The sequence below is a fragment of the Bos indicus x Bos taurus genome, chromosome 8 (assembly GCF_003369695.1).
Source record: "Bos indicus x Bos taurus breed Angus x Brahman F1 hybrid chromosome 8, Bos_hybrid_MaternalHap_v2.0, whole genome shotgun sequence".
NCBI lineage: Eukaryota > Metazoa > Chordata > Mammalia > Artiodactyla > Bovidae > Bos > Bos indicus x Bos taurus.
Window position 1 is genome coordinate 52,144,943 of NC_040083.1, and position 19,866 is coordinate 52,164,808.

General features: G+C 41.3%; 1 protein-coding gene across 2 annotated transcripts in view; it reads left to right on the top strand.

Annotated features, from left to right (window-relative positions):
* PCSK5 (proprotein convertase subtilisin/kexin type 5) overlaps positions 1–19,866 on the top strand; it is a 519,637-nt gene that overhangs the window by 462,524 nt on the left and 37,247 nt on the right. For both annotated transcript variants that reach the window (XM_027549490.1, XM_027549491.1), the window contains 4 exons: positions 4,775–4,817; positions 8,414–8,550; positions 9,563–9,763; positions 17,803–17,886. In XM_027549490.1, the coding sequence (XP_027405291.1) occupies positions 4,775–4,817; positions 8,414–8,550; positions 9,563–9,763; positions 17,803–17,886 (465 nt within the window). The remainder of the gene's footprint in view (positions 1–4,774; positions 4,818–8,413; positions 8,551–9,562; positions 9,764–17,802; positions 17,887–19,866) is intronic.

Sequence of the window (19,866 nt, forward strand, 5' to 3'; positions counted from 1 at the left end):
TTCATGCACCAGTACATATAAATAATTTAGACAGACATATATGCATTGCAGGCACATGCTAATTTTTTTAAACATTTCAAAAAATATGGAGATTACTGCTTTTGATTTGTGTTGTTATGGAGCTTTGGAAAGTTATTGGGACTAGAAACCTATAAAATATGGGGGGAGCATCAGTTTGGTCTAATGCTCTGCCTGAATGTAGGAGGCACTGGGAAGGCAGGTAAAGCCCCAGATTTTCTCAAGCCTAGGATATAGGTGACTGGACCCAAGAAGGTGACTGAGTCCAAAAGTTGGAACCATCTGAGAAAAGCAAGCAAGCATCTGGGGTATGTTGAATTACAATGAGGTGGGCACTGTTTTATGGCATCTTTACGGACATGGTCTAAGAGGCCACAGTAGAAGGACCCTAATGAATCTAGGACACCCGAGAAGAGACTGAGGTTTAGGAGCCTCCCAAGACTGCAAGTTTAACACACCCATTAGTCTAGAATCCTATGCAGTAACCTAGTAGGTCTTTGCAGTGATGGGACAGGGGCCAGATAGGTTTCAATAGCCAGTAGAAGATAGAGGCCTGGCTAGCATAGGGTGTGGATAAAAGTCCTAGGAGCCTGAAAATGAATTTTGAGAAAAACAACCATAACTAAGTTGGGAGCACCTTGACATTAACTTTTCCCTACAGTTCTGCAGAGAGTCAATTCTGCCTAAACAATCTCTATAACTCCTGGCTAATTCTGGCATATCTAGATATTACATGATATTAATAAAAGGCTATTCTTAGGATACCAAGTTTCCTCTGCCTCCCTCAGATGAAAAATAAACACACAATAAGAAACAAGTTTAGAAAAAGCAAACTAGAATCATTTTAACTTGTATGTATTTTTAATTATGTGGCTCAAAGTTTATGTAAACCATAAAAATAAATTATTTTTCTCTGGACATTTTTAAATGTTCAGCTCCATCTCAAGTTTAAAATACCCCTTTTCCAATATAGTTGGTAATTAAGAACTACTAACTCCTGATGTGGCCTGATCCACCCAACTCAATGGTAAAGGCTATAGGTATTACTGAGAATGTAATAAAATGGCAGAGAATGTAAGCTGACCACTGAAGGTGGCGCTGACAGCAGAAGTCAATGTCTCCACAAGGACAGTGCACTCATGCTGGGCTCCAGCCCTGCTGGTCTCCAAGGAAACTATGGAAAAGGGACGCAGAGAATCACGAAGCTCTCTCCAGACAGAGTGGACACAGTAGTCCTATCCGTCCCAGCCCATCCTGTAAAAATGAGACAATAAAACAAATTTTTGCAAGAAGGGACGTCTTGACAAGGCATCTGCTCACACATTCTCCTTAGCTGGGATGTAAGCAGCTGAAAGTCAGTGGCTGTTTCTGAAGATTTTTTTCAAAAGTAGAAGGCTCTCACTGTGATCTGTCTGAATTTGCACCATCCCTTCTCAAAATATGCTCTCTCAGCTCAAGTTTGACGAGATCAAATAACCAGATCTATTTAAATACCCTACTCTGGACGACACCTTCCAAGACAGTTAACAATTCTAGCTTGTTTAGACTCTTCAACCACCACCCCAACACACACACACACACACACACACACACAAAGTCAGGAAAATGTCTCTTTCTTCCTTAAGCCCTCCTTACCATCCAAATGCCAACTTGATTTAGAGTCAACTTCCAGGTTTGGGATTGTTACCTTACCTTAATCCCATAGCAGCTGCCTCCCAGTGGTCAAGCTAAATCCATTTAGGTTATGTCTGACTTGTGAATCTTCTGGGGTAGAAAATTTTTTCTCAACAATTCTTATGCTTTAGAACTGGTAATAATGAGCAAGACTAATGGGCATTCATAAGCTGTTATAAGACAGAGTTCTTGTTCTATGCATTATTCATTTATGCAAACTGTTGTAAGGGTACCAAATTCACTATGCAACTGGGCTGGAAAAGTCCCTAGACTGGAGATTACATTGGTATGCACATTTCTGAGGCTTGATTCTGTTTCACATTTTCAACAGTGACCTGCTTAAGGGAGCAGAGAGCAAACTCATTAAGTTCCTAGATGGGAGGGATGGCCAGAACATTAGAGAACAGGATTAGAATTTCCTCAGCCCTTGCCAAATTAGCAAAACTGTCAGAGTCAAATATGTTCATTGAGGACAGGCAGGGAAGAGGAAAGCTGCCCAAATGCAAGCCGAGTAGTAGCAATTTCTTTAAGAGGACTAAAAAGAATGCAGATGTAAACACAGACTCATAGTGGGAAATAAACTTACCCAATATAACCATTAGTGCTCACTGGGACTTTTGCACCCTCTTAAAAAGGACTCAGATCCCCAGTCAATGGATTGTAGAAGCATAAAGCCCACTCCTGAGAATTCCACAAATTCCAGTGAGCTTTTCCTTTCCATGATGACACAATTCGCCTGGTTTATGGTTCACTTTACTGTCCTGCTCTGGTCACCCTACAGCAAACCATGCTGACCCAGACACAAAAAACTATTTCCCTCCCATTAGCAAATCATGGCCTCCTGCAGAAGGGCCTGGCTATCTCCTTGATTGTCTTGGCTCTTGTTTAATCATTCTGATTAAACTTGTATCCCAAGTGGCTTAACAAGATATTTTCCTAAATATAGACAGCTCTTTAGAGGAACTCTGGGACAAGCTGTTAAGATAATAATGTTTGCATCCATGTTATCTAACAGAGGTGAGCATGACCAAGTCATAAGCCAACAGTGCTACAGCCAAGGGCCAGCACATGTAAGTGACAGACAGTAAATACTTTCTAACTCTGTTTCAACCACTCTGAGGCTATGGCATGGAAGAATTCACACACAATATGCAAACAAAAGGGGCCCGCCCGAGTAGGCCATAGATTGCCTACTCCTGCTAGACTTAGCTTCAGAATATTTGACTTTGGGGGAGGCTTAGCAACAGTCTTATCCAACGGAATCATTTTATACCTGCAGAAATCAGCACCCAGAAAGTAGAGTGATACTTATGCAAGTTCATAAAACAGTTGAGCCAGGGTGAAAACTTCAAATTAAACACAGGTAGCCCAGTTCCTAGGCCAGTGCCCTCTCCATGGTATCATCACTAGACTGTTTCCAGAAGGTTCTAGGGATCCCTGCTTACATGGTAGAACCTCTTCTAGAAATTTTTCCACTAATTTTCGGCACATGTATTAGTCACAGTATGCGTGATACACAGCAGTGTTTAGGAGGAGCCAAGATGAAAGTCTGACTCAGATGAAGTTGACTCTGCCATCAAGGAGCAGACTTCTCAAGAACCAGAATAAAGCCTAAATTAGATTAGAAAGGAAAACCAAGCAGAAAGTTCAAAGGACATAATTTTATTGGGTTGGCCCAAAAGTTTGTTTGGGTTTTTCTATAACATCTCAAATGAACTTTTGGGCCAATCCAATATTTAGTTTAAATAAAGTTAGTTCAGTTCAGTTCAGTCACTCAGTTGTGTCCAACTCTTCACGACCCCATGAATCGCAGCACACCAGGCCTCCCTGTCCATCACCAATTCCTGGAGTTTACTCAAACTCATGTCCACCAAGTCGGTGATGCCATCCAGCCATCTCATCCTCTGTCATCCCCTTCTCCTCCTGACCCCAATCTCTCCCAGCATCAGGGATTTTTCCAATGAGTCAACTCTTCACATGAGGTGGCCAAAGTATTGGAGTTTCAGCTTCAGCATCAGTCCTTCCAAAGAACACCCAGGACTGATCTCCTTTAGGATGGACTGGTTGGATCTCCTTGTAGTCCAAGGAGTCTTCTCCAACACTACAGTTCAAAAGCATCAATTCTTCGGTGCGAGCTTTCTTCACAGTCCAACTCTCACATTCATACATGACTACTGGAAAAACCACAGCCTTGACTAGATGGACATAAATCCTCATATACCAAGATGCACATTTCAGAAAGGAGCAACTGTTTTCTATCTCCTTTTAGAATGAAAAGAGCAAACTTAGAGTATAAGTTAGATCACAGAAAGAACTTACTGGAAGTAACTCTGTCACTCACAAGAACTTCAGGCCAGAGGAAGTCACCAAATTGTCTTAATAACTGGACCTTGGAGTTGGGATCTTCCAGGGAGGGACAGGTGAGAGAAACAGTCTAAGTCAGTGATTCGCAAAGTCCTTTCTTTCTCATTAAGTCACCTGAAAGTTGTAGGAAAGAGTCCTCTGAGCCAACAGGGACACAATGAATCACTGTACTTAATGCGAACAGGACAGTTTCTTTAAGAGGGCAATGAAGAGCAGAACAAAAGGATATACTGTATTAGAAAAATAAATAAATACTTACCCAGATTTCAAAGAAGCCTCCCAGATGAGATTCCCTCACATTGCCATTAAGGGGTAACTCAATTAAAATCCCCCATTCAGGTCGGAAGCTTGCAGTCCCTTCCAAATGTGTGTGTGGACACACCAGAAGCCTTTACCTAGGTTGTGGTCAGGAGCTTCTTTATGTAGATCATTCATGAGCAACAATTTGAAGACCCAGTAGCTTGGACCTATTCCTCCTTGAAAGTCAGGGCCAAGTTTTTATGAGAACTCTTATTTTACTAGCTTTAATAAAGATAAATCATAGTGTACATCTTGTTACTAATTTAAAAATGGTGCAATCTACTGAAACATTTCTAGACAGTACATTTTGTGAAACCATCCCATAAGTATGTGTTTCAAGCCACAATTTTTCTAAAACTCAGTTTTTCAAATGATGAACTCGATGATTATTATTTTGATTATTATAATTTTTTCCCAGATGATCCAGGAACCTGCACATCATGCGCTACAGGGTACTACATGTAAGTCTGTTTTTTTTTTTTTTTTTTCCATGGCACTAACTTTTTCTACAGTTTAAGCATTACTGACTTAATCTTAAATCCAGTGATTAAAGCAAAGAGGCCCTGCAGCCTGAAGCAACTCTCTCTTGTCAAGCTATTAATGAACAATTCTTGGATTTAGCAATAAGAGCCCAGCTGTTTTCTTGCCTCGAAAGGAGGCCCTCTCTCTCTTGGTCCTGGAAGTCACCCAGCGTGACACTGGTGTCTAGGAATCTTGCCATGGGTTACCAAGATTCAGACCTTGCTGTTTATGGACAGACTTTAATAATACACTAGACCCCAAGCAAGTTGTTTCCAAATGTCTGCGTGGAGACCTCGTTCTAAAGGACAGACAGTCCAGGATGAAGCCAGGTGTTTGTTAAGCTCTTAATCCCCCTACAGGCAATGAGAGATGAAGACCACTAGGTTAAATGAAATGCAGATAACCATCACCCCCAAAGTTCTCTGATACAAATCCACAAATCAAGGATGTTATGTCTCAGTATCACCTCCCCCTCCTATTCTTGTCAGCCTTCCAGGATACATTGGTGCCTATCTTGGAAGGAAAACTAAGAAAAGAAGGGAGACAAGGCTCTTTGGGGTGGTCTATGTTTGGGTCGCCTCCACTTTGGTGGGCTGACTCCTTCTGTCACCACCTGGCCTTTCTCCTCCATCAGATTCCAAGAACTCAAAATGTGGTGGCGGGTAGAAAGAGGTTAAAAGGGGTGAGGACAATGGGAGAGAAGGGAAACCCAACAAGCTGAGACATACTAAAAATAATCTATTAACCTCAGCATTACTTAAACTTATGGTTTTAATTCAACTTTTCCAGAATTGCCTAGTATTCTCTACATTGACTATGTCTCTACATCCTCCTGACTGAATGATTTAAATTACTGTCCCATTTAAATAGGAGTCTAGACTTGATTATTGTAAGGTAGACCAGATGACACTCAATGAGCAGCCAGTCTTTTGTCAGCACATTCATAGCTGGCATGTGGTCCACCACACGAACCCGCAGCAGACATGAAGAGCAGAAATGCAAGCATTTCTTGACAAGGTCACATGGTTGAAGCTACAAAATGTTCCTCTAGGACCCAAGAAAGGAGAACTCAGACTCAAATTAAAAAAATAGCAACCATGCAGAAGCAGGTGGGTAATTCTCTTTGTCCCTATTACAGCTCTGCATCCCTCCACCTTGGGTCTTGCCTGGTGGCTCAGATGGTAAAGAATCCACCTGCGATGCAGGAGACACGGGTGTGACCCCTGGGTAGGGAAGATCCCCTGAAGCAAATAGCAACCCATTCCAGTATTCTTTCCTGGGAAGAATTTCATGGACAGAGGAGTCTAGAGGGCTTCAGTCCATGGCGTCACAAAACAGTTGGACACAACTTAGTAACTAAACAACAACCAACACCCCTCCAGCCTAGCTCTACCCTGTCTGCCTTCTTCACTTTGATACCAGAACACACCCCTTCATCTGCACCTACATCCTCTGTCACCTGAGAGCTGTTTCCTCTGTTGGACTTTGGAGCCCACCTCTCCACTTCAGCATTGCGCACTAATGAACACATTTCATAAAACCCCCTGAGAAACAAATACACTGAAAGAACATGGCCAGCATCACTAAGCATAAAACATCAGACATTTGTTTCCAGAAATACATATTATAGCCCTTTATGATATGCAGTCATACAGCTAATTAAACATTGCACAATAGATGTTGTTAAGGAAGAAATACAAAGCTTCCCTGTGATATCTTTTTGACAGTGTGAGGGCAAAGGTCAACTTCATTCCACTCCCCCTTCAAATGAACCTCAATGGAGTCTGAATTACAATGTTTTACCATAGAACAAGAATAAGAAATGATCTATATAAAACGATAAATACAGAAAAGCTTGGGTAATACCAATAATCTGGTAATAGACATCATGGACTCATGAGACTACTTGAACTCAACACTGACTTGTTTCAGACCTGGGGAGTGCCAGGCGGCAAAAGCACACAAGTTGTCTGTTCAAACAGACCTTGGGTAGAATCCCAGTCCCCCTCTTACCTATGTGATTTACCTATGTAATTTTAAGGGAATTACAGTTCCCTTATCTGGAAATTAAAGATATGTAACAGCTACCATATGGGGATTGTGCAGAGGTTTAAGTGAGCTAATACCTGACACATAATCAGTACTCCATGAATAAATATACCCTTCTCCTTCTTCCTAGGCCCCTCCCTGAAGTCCCAATAAAGGGCACTTGAAGTTTAGAGGGAGGTGATTAATGACACACACACAAACACCAGACCAAGTTTTCTCCCTTGAACCCAAATATGGACACCTGTTAAAAACAATGTGTAATGCAGATAGAGAGATAAATTAGAAGTTTGGCATTAACATACACAAATTACTGTATATAGGGGCTTCCCAGCTGGTACTAGTGGTAAAGAATCTGCCTGCCAATGCAGGAGATGCAAGAGACACAATTCTGATCCCTGGGTCGGAAGATCTCCTATAGAAGGAAGTGGCAACCCACTCCAGTATTCTTGCCTGGAGAACCCATGGACAGAGGAGCCTGGTGGGCTACAGTCCTGTGGGGCTGCAAAGAGTCAGACATGACTGAGGGACTGGACACACACACACACTACTATATATAAGAGAGAAAACAAGGACCTACTCTATAGCAAAGGGAACTCTACTCAACATCTTGTAATAACCTATAATGAAAAGGAAGCTTAAAAAGAATATAAATATAAAACTGAATCTAAAGGAGAAGATACACATGTGTGTATATATATATATATACACACATATATATGTATATTATGTATACGTACATTCAATATATATGTATATACACATATATGTACATATGTACATACATGTGTATATATGTGTATACATATATGTGTATATGTATGTGCATATTCAGTATATATGTGTGTACATATATATGTATATGTGTGTACATATATGTGCATATATGTGTGTATATGTATATTCAGTATATATATATATATATATCACTTTGCTCTACACTGAAACACAATATAGTAAATTAATAGACCTCAATTTAAAAATGATGCACAATATATGTAGAAAATAAATAATTTACAAGAATGCACTGTACACATGGGAAATATAGCTAATATTTTATAACTATAAATGTAATATAATCTTTAAAAATTATGAATCACTACATGATACACTTGAAATACATAATATTGTACATCAACTATTCCTCAATAAAAAATTTAATGATGTACAATATTTGAAAATTGCTAAGAAAATAGATCCTGAATGTTCCTATCATTAGAAAAATAATTCTGTAACTATGATAACAGATGTTAACTAGACTTGCTGTGGTGGTCATTTTGCAATATATACAAATACTGAATTATTATGTTGTATACCTGGAATTAATGTAATGTGTATGTCACTTATATTTTAAGTTATTAAGGGAGAAAAGATTATAACTTCAAAAGAAATGATGTGTAGACACATAAGGAGATTAAATTATGGTGATAAAGAGAAATATTAATATGTTAACATAGCTCACAGAAGAAACTACATCTTATCTCCCCAGGTTCAAAGACCACTGTTATAAAACCTGTCCTGAGAAGACCTACAGGGAAGAATTTGAATGCAAGGCGTGTGATACCAACTGTGGCAACTGTGACCAGAATGAGTGTTACTGGTGTGAAGAGGGCTTCTTCCTCTTGGGTAAGCCTGAAAATAGTTGCTCAGTCGCGTCCAACTCTTTGCGACCCTATGGATGGTAGCCTGCCATGCTCCTATGTCCATGGAATTCTCCAGGCAAAAATACTGGAGTGGGTTGCCATTCCCTTCTCCAGGGGATCTTCCCAACCCAGGAATCGAACCCCGGTCTCCTGCATTGCAGGCAGATTCTTTACCCTCTGAGCCACCAGGGAAGCCCCAAGCTTGAAAACAGGCATGGTACAAAGTGAGAACAAGGCTCCAGAACTATTCAGAAACACGAGAGCTCGTCGGATAGGTTTTACAGTCTTCTTATGCCTCTTGTCCAAGGAGGAATTTTACTTTGGTTTGAAAATAATCGTTAGTCAGGACTGCTTCCTTCTGCTTTTATTAGTGAAGCATATTTCCTACTTCACTAATTACTCTCAAGCATCTCCAAGCTGACAGAAAGCAGAGTGAGTGGAGGGGAGGGACAGACACTGAAGAGAAATAAATGCTTTGGAACTGAAGTCACCTGGAACATTCAGAACATGACTCTTTCCTTGAGACTTTATTCATGTTCTATATTCCCTGCACTGTAAAAGTTAAATAAGATCTTTTAGTCTTAGATTTAAGTCAGTTCATTGACTATGATGGAAATGAATGGTTGGGAAGGAAATACACTGTGAGTCTTCCATTGGGAGAGACAGTGGGGCAGACACAGTGACCTTCAGGGGTTCTGTATGTGTGGAGATCATTTTATCTGCAATTTTTCAAGGTCTTGAGAACATAAAAGTTTTTATGCTCCCAACCCTTGATAGCCAACTTAAATTTTCAGTTGAAAGAGGACTTAAAGTGTTGGATTTATTAAGACACGATTCTTGGGTTGGAATATGCGAATGTCATCACGGTTTCTTTAAAGATTAAAAAATGTTCCTCAGCCTCCCTTTGGCCTGTTTAGAACTTGGCCCTGCTCAGAGCACCCGGCTCAGCCAGCCAGGCTTCCACTTCAGGCTTCCTGTCTTATATTCTCACGTAGAGGGCAGCTGTGTGAGGAACTGTGGCCCTGGCTTCTACGGTGACCCAGAGATGGGAGACTGTGAGCCCTGCCACCAAGCCTGCGAAACCTGCACCGGCCTTGGCCACAATCAGTGCAGCAGCTGCCGAGAAGGCCTGCAGCTGCTGCGGGGGACATGTGTGCGTCACGACCAGACCCAGGAGGAAGGCAGCTTCTGGAATGGTATGTGCCCCCCAAGAGGGATCGCAGGTGTCCAGCTGTCTCCTCCCCCTCCCCTCACTCCAAACCCTTGCTTTCAGGATACCCAAGAGATGCAGGCTAGGCAGTGAAACTAAAGTGTGGTATCCCGGAGCCTCTGTGATACTAACCACAGGAAAGGGCAGGAGGGTGTGGCTGGCATTTGGTCAGGAGCTGCTGCTGTTTAGTCGCTCAGTCGTGTCTGATTCTTTGCGGCCCCAAGGATTGTAGCCCACAGGCTCCTCTGTGGGATTTCCCAGGCAAGAATACTGGAGTGGGTTGCCATTTCTTCCCCCAGGGGATCTTCCCCATCCAGGGATCAAACCCACGTCTCCTGAATTGCAGGCGGATTCTTTACCACTGAGTCACCTGGGAAGCCCTTGGTCAGAAGGGAAACACCAAAGGGCAACTGACAACTGATCTGGCCACTTGTGTTTCTAGCTGGGTGGAGTGGGCTGCAGAGCACACAGAGAAAGAGAAATGACTACCATTTTCTCAAAGATTTCAGAATAGCTTCGATGACATTCATATATCTCTTTATAAAAAAGAGGAAAGAAAATCACTAGTGGGACAGCCTGTCTGGTTAGACAAGGCAGTGCTTAGTCAGTAAGTCATGTCTGACTCTTTGAGACTCCATGGGCTGTATCCCACCAGGCTCCTTTGTCCACGGAATTTTCCAGGCAAGAATACTGGAGTGGGTTGCTATTTCCTACTTGAGGGAATTTTCCTGACCCAGGGGTCAAACCCAGGTCTCTTGTATCTACTGCACTGCCAGGTGGATTCCTTATCACTGTGCCACCTAAGAAGCCTCGAGACAAAAAAGAATCACTGTAAAGCATGGGAACTTCAGCTAAAATGGCTTGTCTTTCTGGCTGGATTATTAGAACTTGCCATCATTCAAGTTTACCTTTTAAAATTTACCCTCTCTAGTTGCAGATGTGGGAAGCAGGTGGGCTTGAAGGGGGCAGGAGGGAGAAAAAGTGTGGGAGCTTGGAGTCTAACAGTAAAGACCTACATGTATTCATTCCCACCTGAGTCTTCAGAAGTGGCCGCCAGACCCTGAAGCCTTGGTCACGGGCTTCCTGGTAAGGTAATTACAACCTTGCAGTGGCCTCTCCATGTCTGAGGTGGTTAAAAAACAAAATCCTCCTCCTGCTGGAAAAATCTGACTCACACTCCATGCAGAGACGCCGATGAAAACAAGAGATGCTCTCTGTCTTGATTTCAAGGCAAGGATTTGTTTAAAAAGGTCATTTCAGTGCAGAAGCAGCAGCAGCTGAAAGCAGGTCTGCTTGGGATGAGTCTTGTAAGAGCTGGAGGGAGGGATGATCTGGGGCAGGAGAAAAGCCTCTTGCTAAGTCTCAGAGGAAGGATGTCCACAGCTGCTGTCTACAATGACAGTGTCGCCTACGTGACTTAACGCAAGAAGCAGCTCAGACACCATCACAAACCCAGCAGCCAAAGGCCACCAAGAATGCGGGCTGATTTCAGAGACAGAGCTGGAAAGAAAATCATTCATTCCAGATTGGGATATCTTCCGTGAATTATAGCTGAACCAAAATGCTGAAAACGAGTTTGTCTGGCATGCAGGCATTTAAGAGGCAGTGCAAGCCAAGAGGAAAATAGTCTGTGCTGTGTTTCTAGCTCAGAACATCTGTATTTTATCTGGCGTCCAGATGATGAAAAGGTTCAGGGAGCCAAGAGCCAGAGCAGACTCGATTCCCCAAATGATTACACATCCCTTTCAACTGGACTACGCACTCTGCAAGCAGAAATCAAGGCTTCACTGCTCCCCACTTTGCGAGGCACCATATCTACCCCTCTTCCTTTTCTACTATCAAAACGCAATATCTGTGAAGAGAGAAAGGAATTAGTCCATTTGAGGAGATAGCTCTAATGAGGGATTCACAAAGCAGATGAGACTGTTTCTCGTGGCCAAACAAGAGCAATGAAGTCAATGACATAGCAGAACTTTTCCACACCTACAATTCAGGGAATAATACATGCATGCAGACCATGAACAATGAGAAAAAAACTCTGTCTTCACTGAGCAAGGTGAGGCCACAGCTCAGCTCCCCTGGAATGGTTTAGGCACCACTGAAATGGACAGTAAATGGCAACATACTCCACAAGGCCCTGAGTGTATTTAAACCAATGCCTACATTTTTCCTCCTGAATTTTTTTTCCTTAAGAAACAAGGCTGAGGTTGTAATAGGAAAGTAGAGGATTCCAGAGAACAAGCACTATTAGCTGCACCTTTAAGATGATAGAAAGAAGACTGCAGTCATCCTTGGTCAACTCAGAGGGAGCCCAAACCAGAGTGCTCATGAGAGAATGGAGCCATCCAGCTGGTACCAGCGAGGTGTTGTGTTGTTTTTGTTGTTTCAAACACAGACTCAGATACACGTAGGACAGAGCAGATGGGACAAATTCAATCCCATTTCTTCACCCACACTACTGCCAGTGGAAACAATAAGATCATGCTTATATCCAAAAGCTAAAACCACCCCATTGTCTATGTCAGCATGTGTTGGAGAAACAACGCCTTGAAATAAAAATCCAACTAGAGTCCACTGGACTTCTCTTTTAATAAGGTGGCTCCTCATAATGAGAGTGCTGATGATGACAGGTCATCATCCTTTGTCAAAGCCCTTTGAGGGCTTCCCTGGTGGTCCAGTGCTTAAGAATGCACCTTGCAAAGCAAGGGATACCTGTTCGATCCCTGGTCCAGGAAGATCCCACAATCCCACATGCTGCACAACAACTAAATGCTGTGAGCCACATGCTGTGACTACTGAAGCTCATGTGCCTAGAGCCTGTGCTCGACACGAGAGAAGCCACCGCAATGAGAAGTCTGGTCACTACAACGAAGAGTAGCCCCTGCTCAGCCCAATAGAGAATGCCCATGTGCAGCAACGAAGACCCATCACAGCCCCCACCCCAAAAAAAGTTAAATAAATAAGTCTTTAAAAAAAAATTACCAACTGAGCAGGAATGCCTCCTACCCTGGTTCAAGATGGAGATTTACCTACACATCAGACCACAGCTGGAAAATCCTAAGCCAAGACTAAGTCATCTTCAAAGGTTCTTCCTACCACCAAAAAGTCCCTGCACAAAAGCACAGATCATCCCCAGATTGCCTGTCTCAGTCACTAATATATTTGTGAGGACTGTCTAGTCCAATGTCCCTGTGTGGCAATGACCAATGTCAAACAGACTGCTGCCAATGGCATCAGCAGGGCCTCAGGCACCACGCAGACCCACTGTTAGTGGAAATGCTCAGGTGTGGCAGGCCATGGGCTTTGAAAGAAAACGGTAGCTTCTGCTGGTTTCCTAAAACCATTGTTGGGAGTGGAAACAGTTTATTACTGTTAAATCATCTGGGTTTTCTTAAATGGTTTCCCCCCTGGTGGTGCTGGAAAGTCCTCAGAATAATTCCTGCACATTTCCCCTACCCACCTATTTCCATCATTGATTAAAACCATGTTTGTAGCAGGTTCCAATTACTTATTCTGATGGTAGTCTAATCTACAAAGCGCAGACATGGTAAATTAAATTTTTATCTTTGACCACATCCTAACAATTTATCACTGGTCTGTCTTTTGATTTTAATTCCTATGCTCTAAGAAAGACTGAAATCCCGGAGTCAGTTACAAACCCTGGAAGCCACACATGTGTGAAAAAAAAAATTCTCAACAGTGGGGAGATATGTTACTTCATAGTAAGTGAACTTCAGATAATTTAAAAAAAAAAAACATAAAAATCTGATTTTTTTTTTTAGAAGAACTTTGTGTATAGTTGCCTCACTTACAACTGAGGACACAATATTTACTTAACTAATCAATCATAATTCAGAGTGCAGAAAATCATGGCTGGGCAGCCAAATGAACTTCTGGCCTAGTGATATGAAGGAGCCATGTGTATCGGCTTACACTGATTATTAAACATCCAGGAATTTTATGAGTGGATTATTAAACAATTGGCAGCTTGAAATCAGCTATGGCAGGAATATTTACACCACTGAAATTGGTAAACATGACAAATCAAGTCTTTGTTGCTGTTTTGTTTTCCAAAGAACCATTTTACCAGTACATCACTGCTTTGACCTCTACCAAACTATTTTGAAACTAAATGAATTACTAAAACATCTAAGGAAGATAGAGTTTAGAATTCAGCACACCCGAATTCAATTCCCGGCTCTATTCTTTATCAGCTCTGTGACCTTGAGCAAGATATTCCTCCTCTCCGAGCCTCAAGTTTTCTCAGCGATAAAATGAGAACATGAAATGTCTCATACAATGTCATTTTGAGAATTACACGGAAGAATACATATGAAACCCCCAACACATAGTATGGCGCAAAAAACGTTAATCTATTCTCTAACCCTTTAACCTAATCCAGTTTCAACCCACGAAACCCTAGTTTACTTTAAAAACTGCCTTCTTGAGCTTATGAAATAAAGCAATTTGGAAGCCTAAGGAGTAATGCATGTCTGTTTAAAAAAAAAGAGAGAGTCCCAGAAAGAAGGGCAAATGATAGTCAGCTGGGATGCCTAATAGCCAAGTTGAGTCCTGACTTAACCAAGAATGTGTACAAAGATGTTGACAGCAGTTTTATTTATAACCTAAAAAAAAGAAGAGAGCAATCTAAAAATGTAATGAAGAAAAACATTAAGTGAATTAAGATTCATAAATATTTTTACAAAGAATTTTCATGGCAAAAGAAAATTCCTATAAGCTTCATTACACTAATGAAAAATTTAAGATCAGTAATATATATGTAAAAGATGTCAATGATTACATATATATACACATATGTAATTATACTCATGGCATTCAATAGAAAGATGGGAAATCTAAATGCCAAAGTATACACAGCAGACATTTCTGAGTGGTAAGATTAAGGGGCAAACTATCTTCTTCATCCTTTTTGCATTAAAAAAATAAAACATTTCTTTTTTTTTAATAAAAAAAGTAGCTGTGTCCACTGCAAGCCCATCTTTGGTGAAGAGCCTGCTCCAGGATCGACGAAGGCGGAAGGTTCAAATCAAAAGAGGTAATAGGGAAATAGGGAGGAGAAGATGATCAAGCATACCAGCAGAGTCTCTGTGATGTAAAAACTAACCCAAGAAATCAGGCAGTGAGGAACAAGCAGGGATGCAGAAGTTGTGAGAAAAATGGACAGAGGATGGGACCTCCGATTAAAACATAAGTGGGTATCCAAAGGGAAAGACTGGCAGGAATTTCAGCAGTGGAGACTTCAAGAACATGTAAGGACATCCCTGAGGCACAAAGTGGTTATTCTTGAGAAAAGTTATCAAGAAAAGCCTGTGTCCTTGCAGGTCTTTAAGAAAAGCAACTTTTGCCTTCCTAGTCACTGCAGCCTTGTTTAAAATAACAAAGGTTGGAAAAAACTAAACAGCTACCAACAAGAATATAAAAATGAAAGATGACATGGCCACACAGTGGGATACTATGGAGCCACCAAAAAGAATGAGAGTCTTTATATACTGATAAACAATGGTCTCCAAAATACAGAACTACAAAAAAAAAAAAAAAAAAAGCAACATGATAAACACTGCGAATAGTCTGTATAAAAAGGGTGGAGGGGGGTGGTAAGAGAGACTTCACAGTATATACCTTGTCTATATTGTGAACCTGTGAGTATTGCTTATTTAACCTAAAACATTTAAGAAGAACCCATACTTTATTAGTCATATTTGAAGGATATACATTATATTTTCTTGGGCAAGGTGACTTTTTTGTTTTTGCAGGGGAGGGGGTGAGGTCCTGTTCAGTCTAAAATTTCTGGAGTAGGAAAAAGAGAAACTGATCAAAGTCAAAAATTTTACTTGTTGAGATCGAATCTTTTCTGATAAAAGAGGTCTTGCTGGGGATCTTTATCCATTGCCCAAGCCTGACTGCTAACGGTGTGTGCAGAGCACCCTCTAGTTGAGATGTGAGGACATTACAGAATTTTATACCAAGTGTATTGGAGTGATACATCGAGCTACCAGAACGTGAGATATGTATGTGTAATTATAAACGTATGTATACTATGTGTAAATATTTACATTATATTTTTTAAATGTAAGAAAATTAATTAAAATGGCTAGCTTTTAAAATATAACATTTTAGCACAAAAGTGATAAAATCAAAACAAAATCAACCCATGGCCTGGATGTATAAAGATCTTCAAGGTGCTCAATATCAGATGAATATTTAGTTATTATTCCTTGAATAACTGCTCTCATCAAGTAAGCATCTTTTTCTCCCAGCTTAATTGAGATGTAACTGACATACAACATTATATAGGTTTATCATGTATAAAATGACGACTTGACACGTGTATACTGCAAAATGATTACAATAACGTTAGTTAACACACCCATCATCATCACTTTTGTGAAAATCCAGGGACTAGCATTGCTCTGCACTGGCTAGCTGAACTCTTAACAGAATTCCCCAGCAGAGTACATTTTAATTGGTCTACTAGAAAACCAGTACAAAATTTTCTTTCACAGTTGGAAAGAAATTGCCACTCAGCATGGCAGCATGGACAATCATTTACGTCCACAGACCTCTATCTCTGGCTATCTATTGCCTACTTACCTATCGAGCTTTCTCTGCAGCAAGGCTCAGCAGTGTATTGACTGGGAGTGCTATCAGAGGAATCAAGTACTGGCTCCTGGTGCCACTCCAAGTATGGAACAGAAGAAAGCGAATGGGAAATAAAACAGAAGCCTGAGAAATGGGGTGGGATGATAACAAACGAAGAAATGAAGCAGAAGGAACCACCATTTACTGAGCCACTGTGTGCACACTTTACACGTTATCTTACTCAGGTTTCACAAGAGTCCTGTAAAGAATCACTTGCTCTCATTTTAGAGATGTGGAAAGTATTGTAAGACTGGAAGAGTTTAATTACTGTATCCATGGTTACCCTACCCAGAAAAAGCACACCTGGGATCTGAAGACAGGTGTGACTAGACTCTGCCAGACTCTCAGGAAGAGAAGGAAGGAAGAGACAGGCGAGAGAGGAAGGAAGGGAGAGAGGAAGACAGGGAGGAAAGAGGAAAAACGGGGAGGAAGGAAGGGAGGGGAATGGTAAGATGCCAACAATAATCACTGACTGAACTTCAGGGCCATTTGTTTGACATATTCTGAGCTAGAACTTCTTTTTCTAAATTTCCCCTGTATGAGTCATGCTAATTCCTGAGCAATTACTGGAATTTAGTCAAGATCTCTGTGTGTACTGAGTGAGTGACGTCACTGAGGCTGTTTTCTTTGTTACACAACTATCCCATTGAGTTGCTGCTGTCTTCCTGACAAAACCTGCCCAGCGAATGGTTGCGGGGGAAGAAAGGAGAAGCAGCTCGCATGTTTCTCAGATTAATGGCTTATTAACCTGGGATGACCTTCCTGTCACTGACCAGCCAGCAAGCTCTCTGATGGCTACTGATGTTTAATGATGATTTTGGACAAATTTAAAAGATCAATTTAGGCTGCATCCCACAGTGGCTACTATGAAGAACAGAGAGACCCAAACACTGACCAGTTTATGAAATCTGGTCCTAAAGAACACACACACACACACAAAAAGAGGGGGCACAATGAATTCTCAGTTATCATCCTGGAGTAAAGAAAAGTGATCATCAAAGAATCTTGGAGAAATAAGTGATTACCTTTGACACAGAAACTCCAGCACACATACATACAACCACACGTTTACAAAATATAAAATAAGTAACATCTGTTAGTTCAAATATCTCCCTATATTTAAGGCTATCCTGTCACTGGAAATTTGCAAAGAAAGTCTTGACATCAATTGTCAATGAAGGAGTAAGGAAAATAAGATTAATGAAGTCCACTTGGCAGGCAATGGGTGGTGCCAACATTTAACTACTATCAAATTGAAGGGTCTATTTAGGGTGAAAAGGGAAACAAGATTACTCATGAGATTTTCCCAACAATGCTATGCACCTGTTCAAAAGAGGCAGACTTCTTGTTTCTCTCCTTATACAGACCTTTTGAGAAGACACCAGTCATGCCATTCTTCTTGTAAAACCTGCCATGGATCGGCAACCCTGTGCACTTCATGTCCAAAAGGTCAGTGTGGCATGTTACAGGAGGAAGCAGTGGCCAAGCCAATTCAGTTATTTGTCAGCATCTCATGGTATAGTCCCATCGCATGTTGCTGTCACAGTAGGAACTCTGGAGAAACACAGGGACCCAAACACTGCCCTATAATAAAAACTAGTTTTCAAGGGACCAGAACAAAAAAGAAAAGAAATGGTTCTTATCCAAAGCACGATTAAGTTAGTGATTAATTTGGCCACAGAGTTTGCTAGGGTCTCTGGCTGCCCGACATTTCTAGAGGTTCCATTGTTCTTTTAAAGTGCATTGGTGGATGTTCATCGCAGCACTGTTTATAATAGCCAGGACATGGAAGCAACCTAGATGTCCATCAGCAGATGAATGGATAAGAAAGCTGTGGTACATATACACAATGGAGTATTACTCAGCCATTAAAAAGAATTCATTTGAATCAGTTCTAATGAGGTGGATGAAACTGGAGCCTATTATACAGAGTGAAGTAAGCCAGAAGGAAAAACACCAATACAGTATACTAACACATATATATGGAATTTAGAAAGATGATAACAATAACCCTATGTACGAGACAGCAAAAGAGACACTGATGTATAGAACAGTCTTATGGACTCTGTGGGAGAGGGAGAGGGTGGGAAGATTTGGGAGAATGGCATTGAAACATGTAAAATATCATGTATGAAACGAGATGCCAGTCCAGGTTCGATGCACAATACTAGATGCTTGGGGCTGGTGCACTGGGACAACCAAGAGGGACGGTATGGGGAGGGAGGAGGGAGGAGGGTTCAGGATGGGGAGCACATGTATACCGGTGATGGATTCATTTTGATATTTGGCAAAACTAGTACAATTATGTAAAGTTTTAAAATAAAATAAAATTTAAAAAAATAAATAAATAAAGTGCATTGGTGGGCTGCAGTCCATGGTGTCGCTAGGAGTCGGACACGACTGAGCGACTTCACTTTCTCTTTTCACTTTCATGCATTGGAGAAGGAAATGGCAACCCACTCCAGTGTTCTTGCCTGGAGAATCCCAGGGATGGGGGAGCCTGGTATGCTGCCATCTCTGGGGTCACACAGAGTCGGACACGACTGAAGGGACTTAGCATAGCATAGCATAGCTGAAAGAAAAGAACTAAGGTAGAGAATATACAAGGGGATGAAGTGTCTATCTGGTATTTTTCTTTATTTTTGGTACTGAATTTAGGGGAGGGGAAAAAAGCACAACAGCAGCTCAACAAATTAACGGCTTCATCATCTATAAAATCAAGTCAGAAACAACTCCCCTGAATTAAGGTGACAGTTTATCAATATGGCACATTAGAAACTAAGAATATTATACTCCCATTAAAGTGATCATTATGTTAGAATGTGCAATCTGCCACAATTCTACTTCTACAATATATAAAAGTCAACAACAAAAAAAAAACCTGACAATTTTCTTGGAATTTTGGAGTTCAGAGTGATTTCTGGGTTGTTTTAATGATGGTGCATCTTATTTTTTTCAATTAAAACTAAATAGATGGACTGTCCATTAAAGGTGCAGTTGGGTGGAAGGGTTGCTACTGTGTCAGTGACCCAACAGATATGCTTTGAGATGCAGAGCAGACTCCATTGAACTGTGTATACACAACTGCCTCACACAAGGAAGACAGAGGTCTTAATAGACAGATCTCTTGGGCAAAGGGAAGCCCCATGGTAACCTGCAGCAATACCAATAGGAAAGTCAAAGAAACAAGCCAAAAGTCTTCTGTTGTCAATTTCCTTTCTAGAGTTTTAACTCATCCTAGAAGACTTCAGTTCAGTTCAGTTGCTCAGTCGTGTCCGACTCTTTGCAACCCCATGAATCACAGCACATCAGGCCTCCCTGTCCATCACCAACTCCCGGAATTCACTCAAACTCATGTCCACCGAGTTGGTGATGCCATCCATCCATCTCATCCTCTGTCGTCCCCTTCTCCTCCTGCCCCCAATCCCT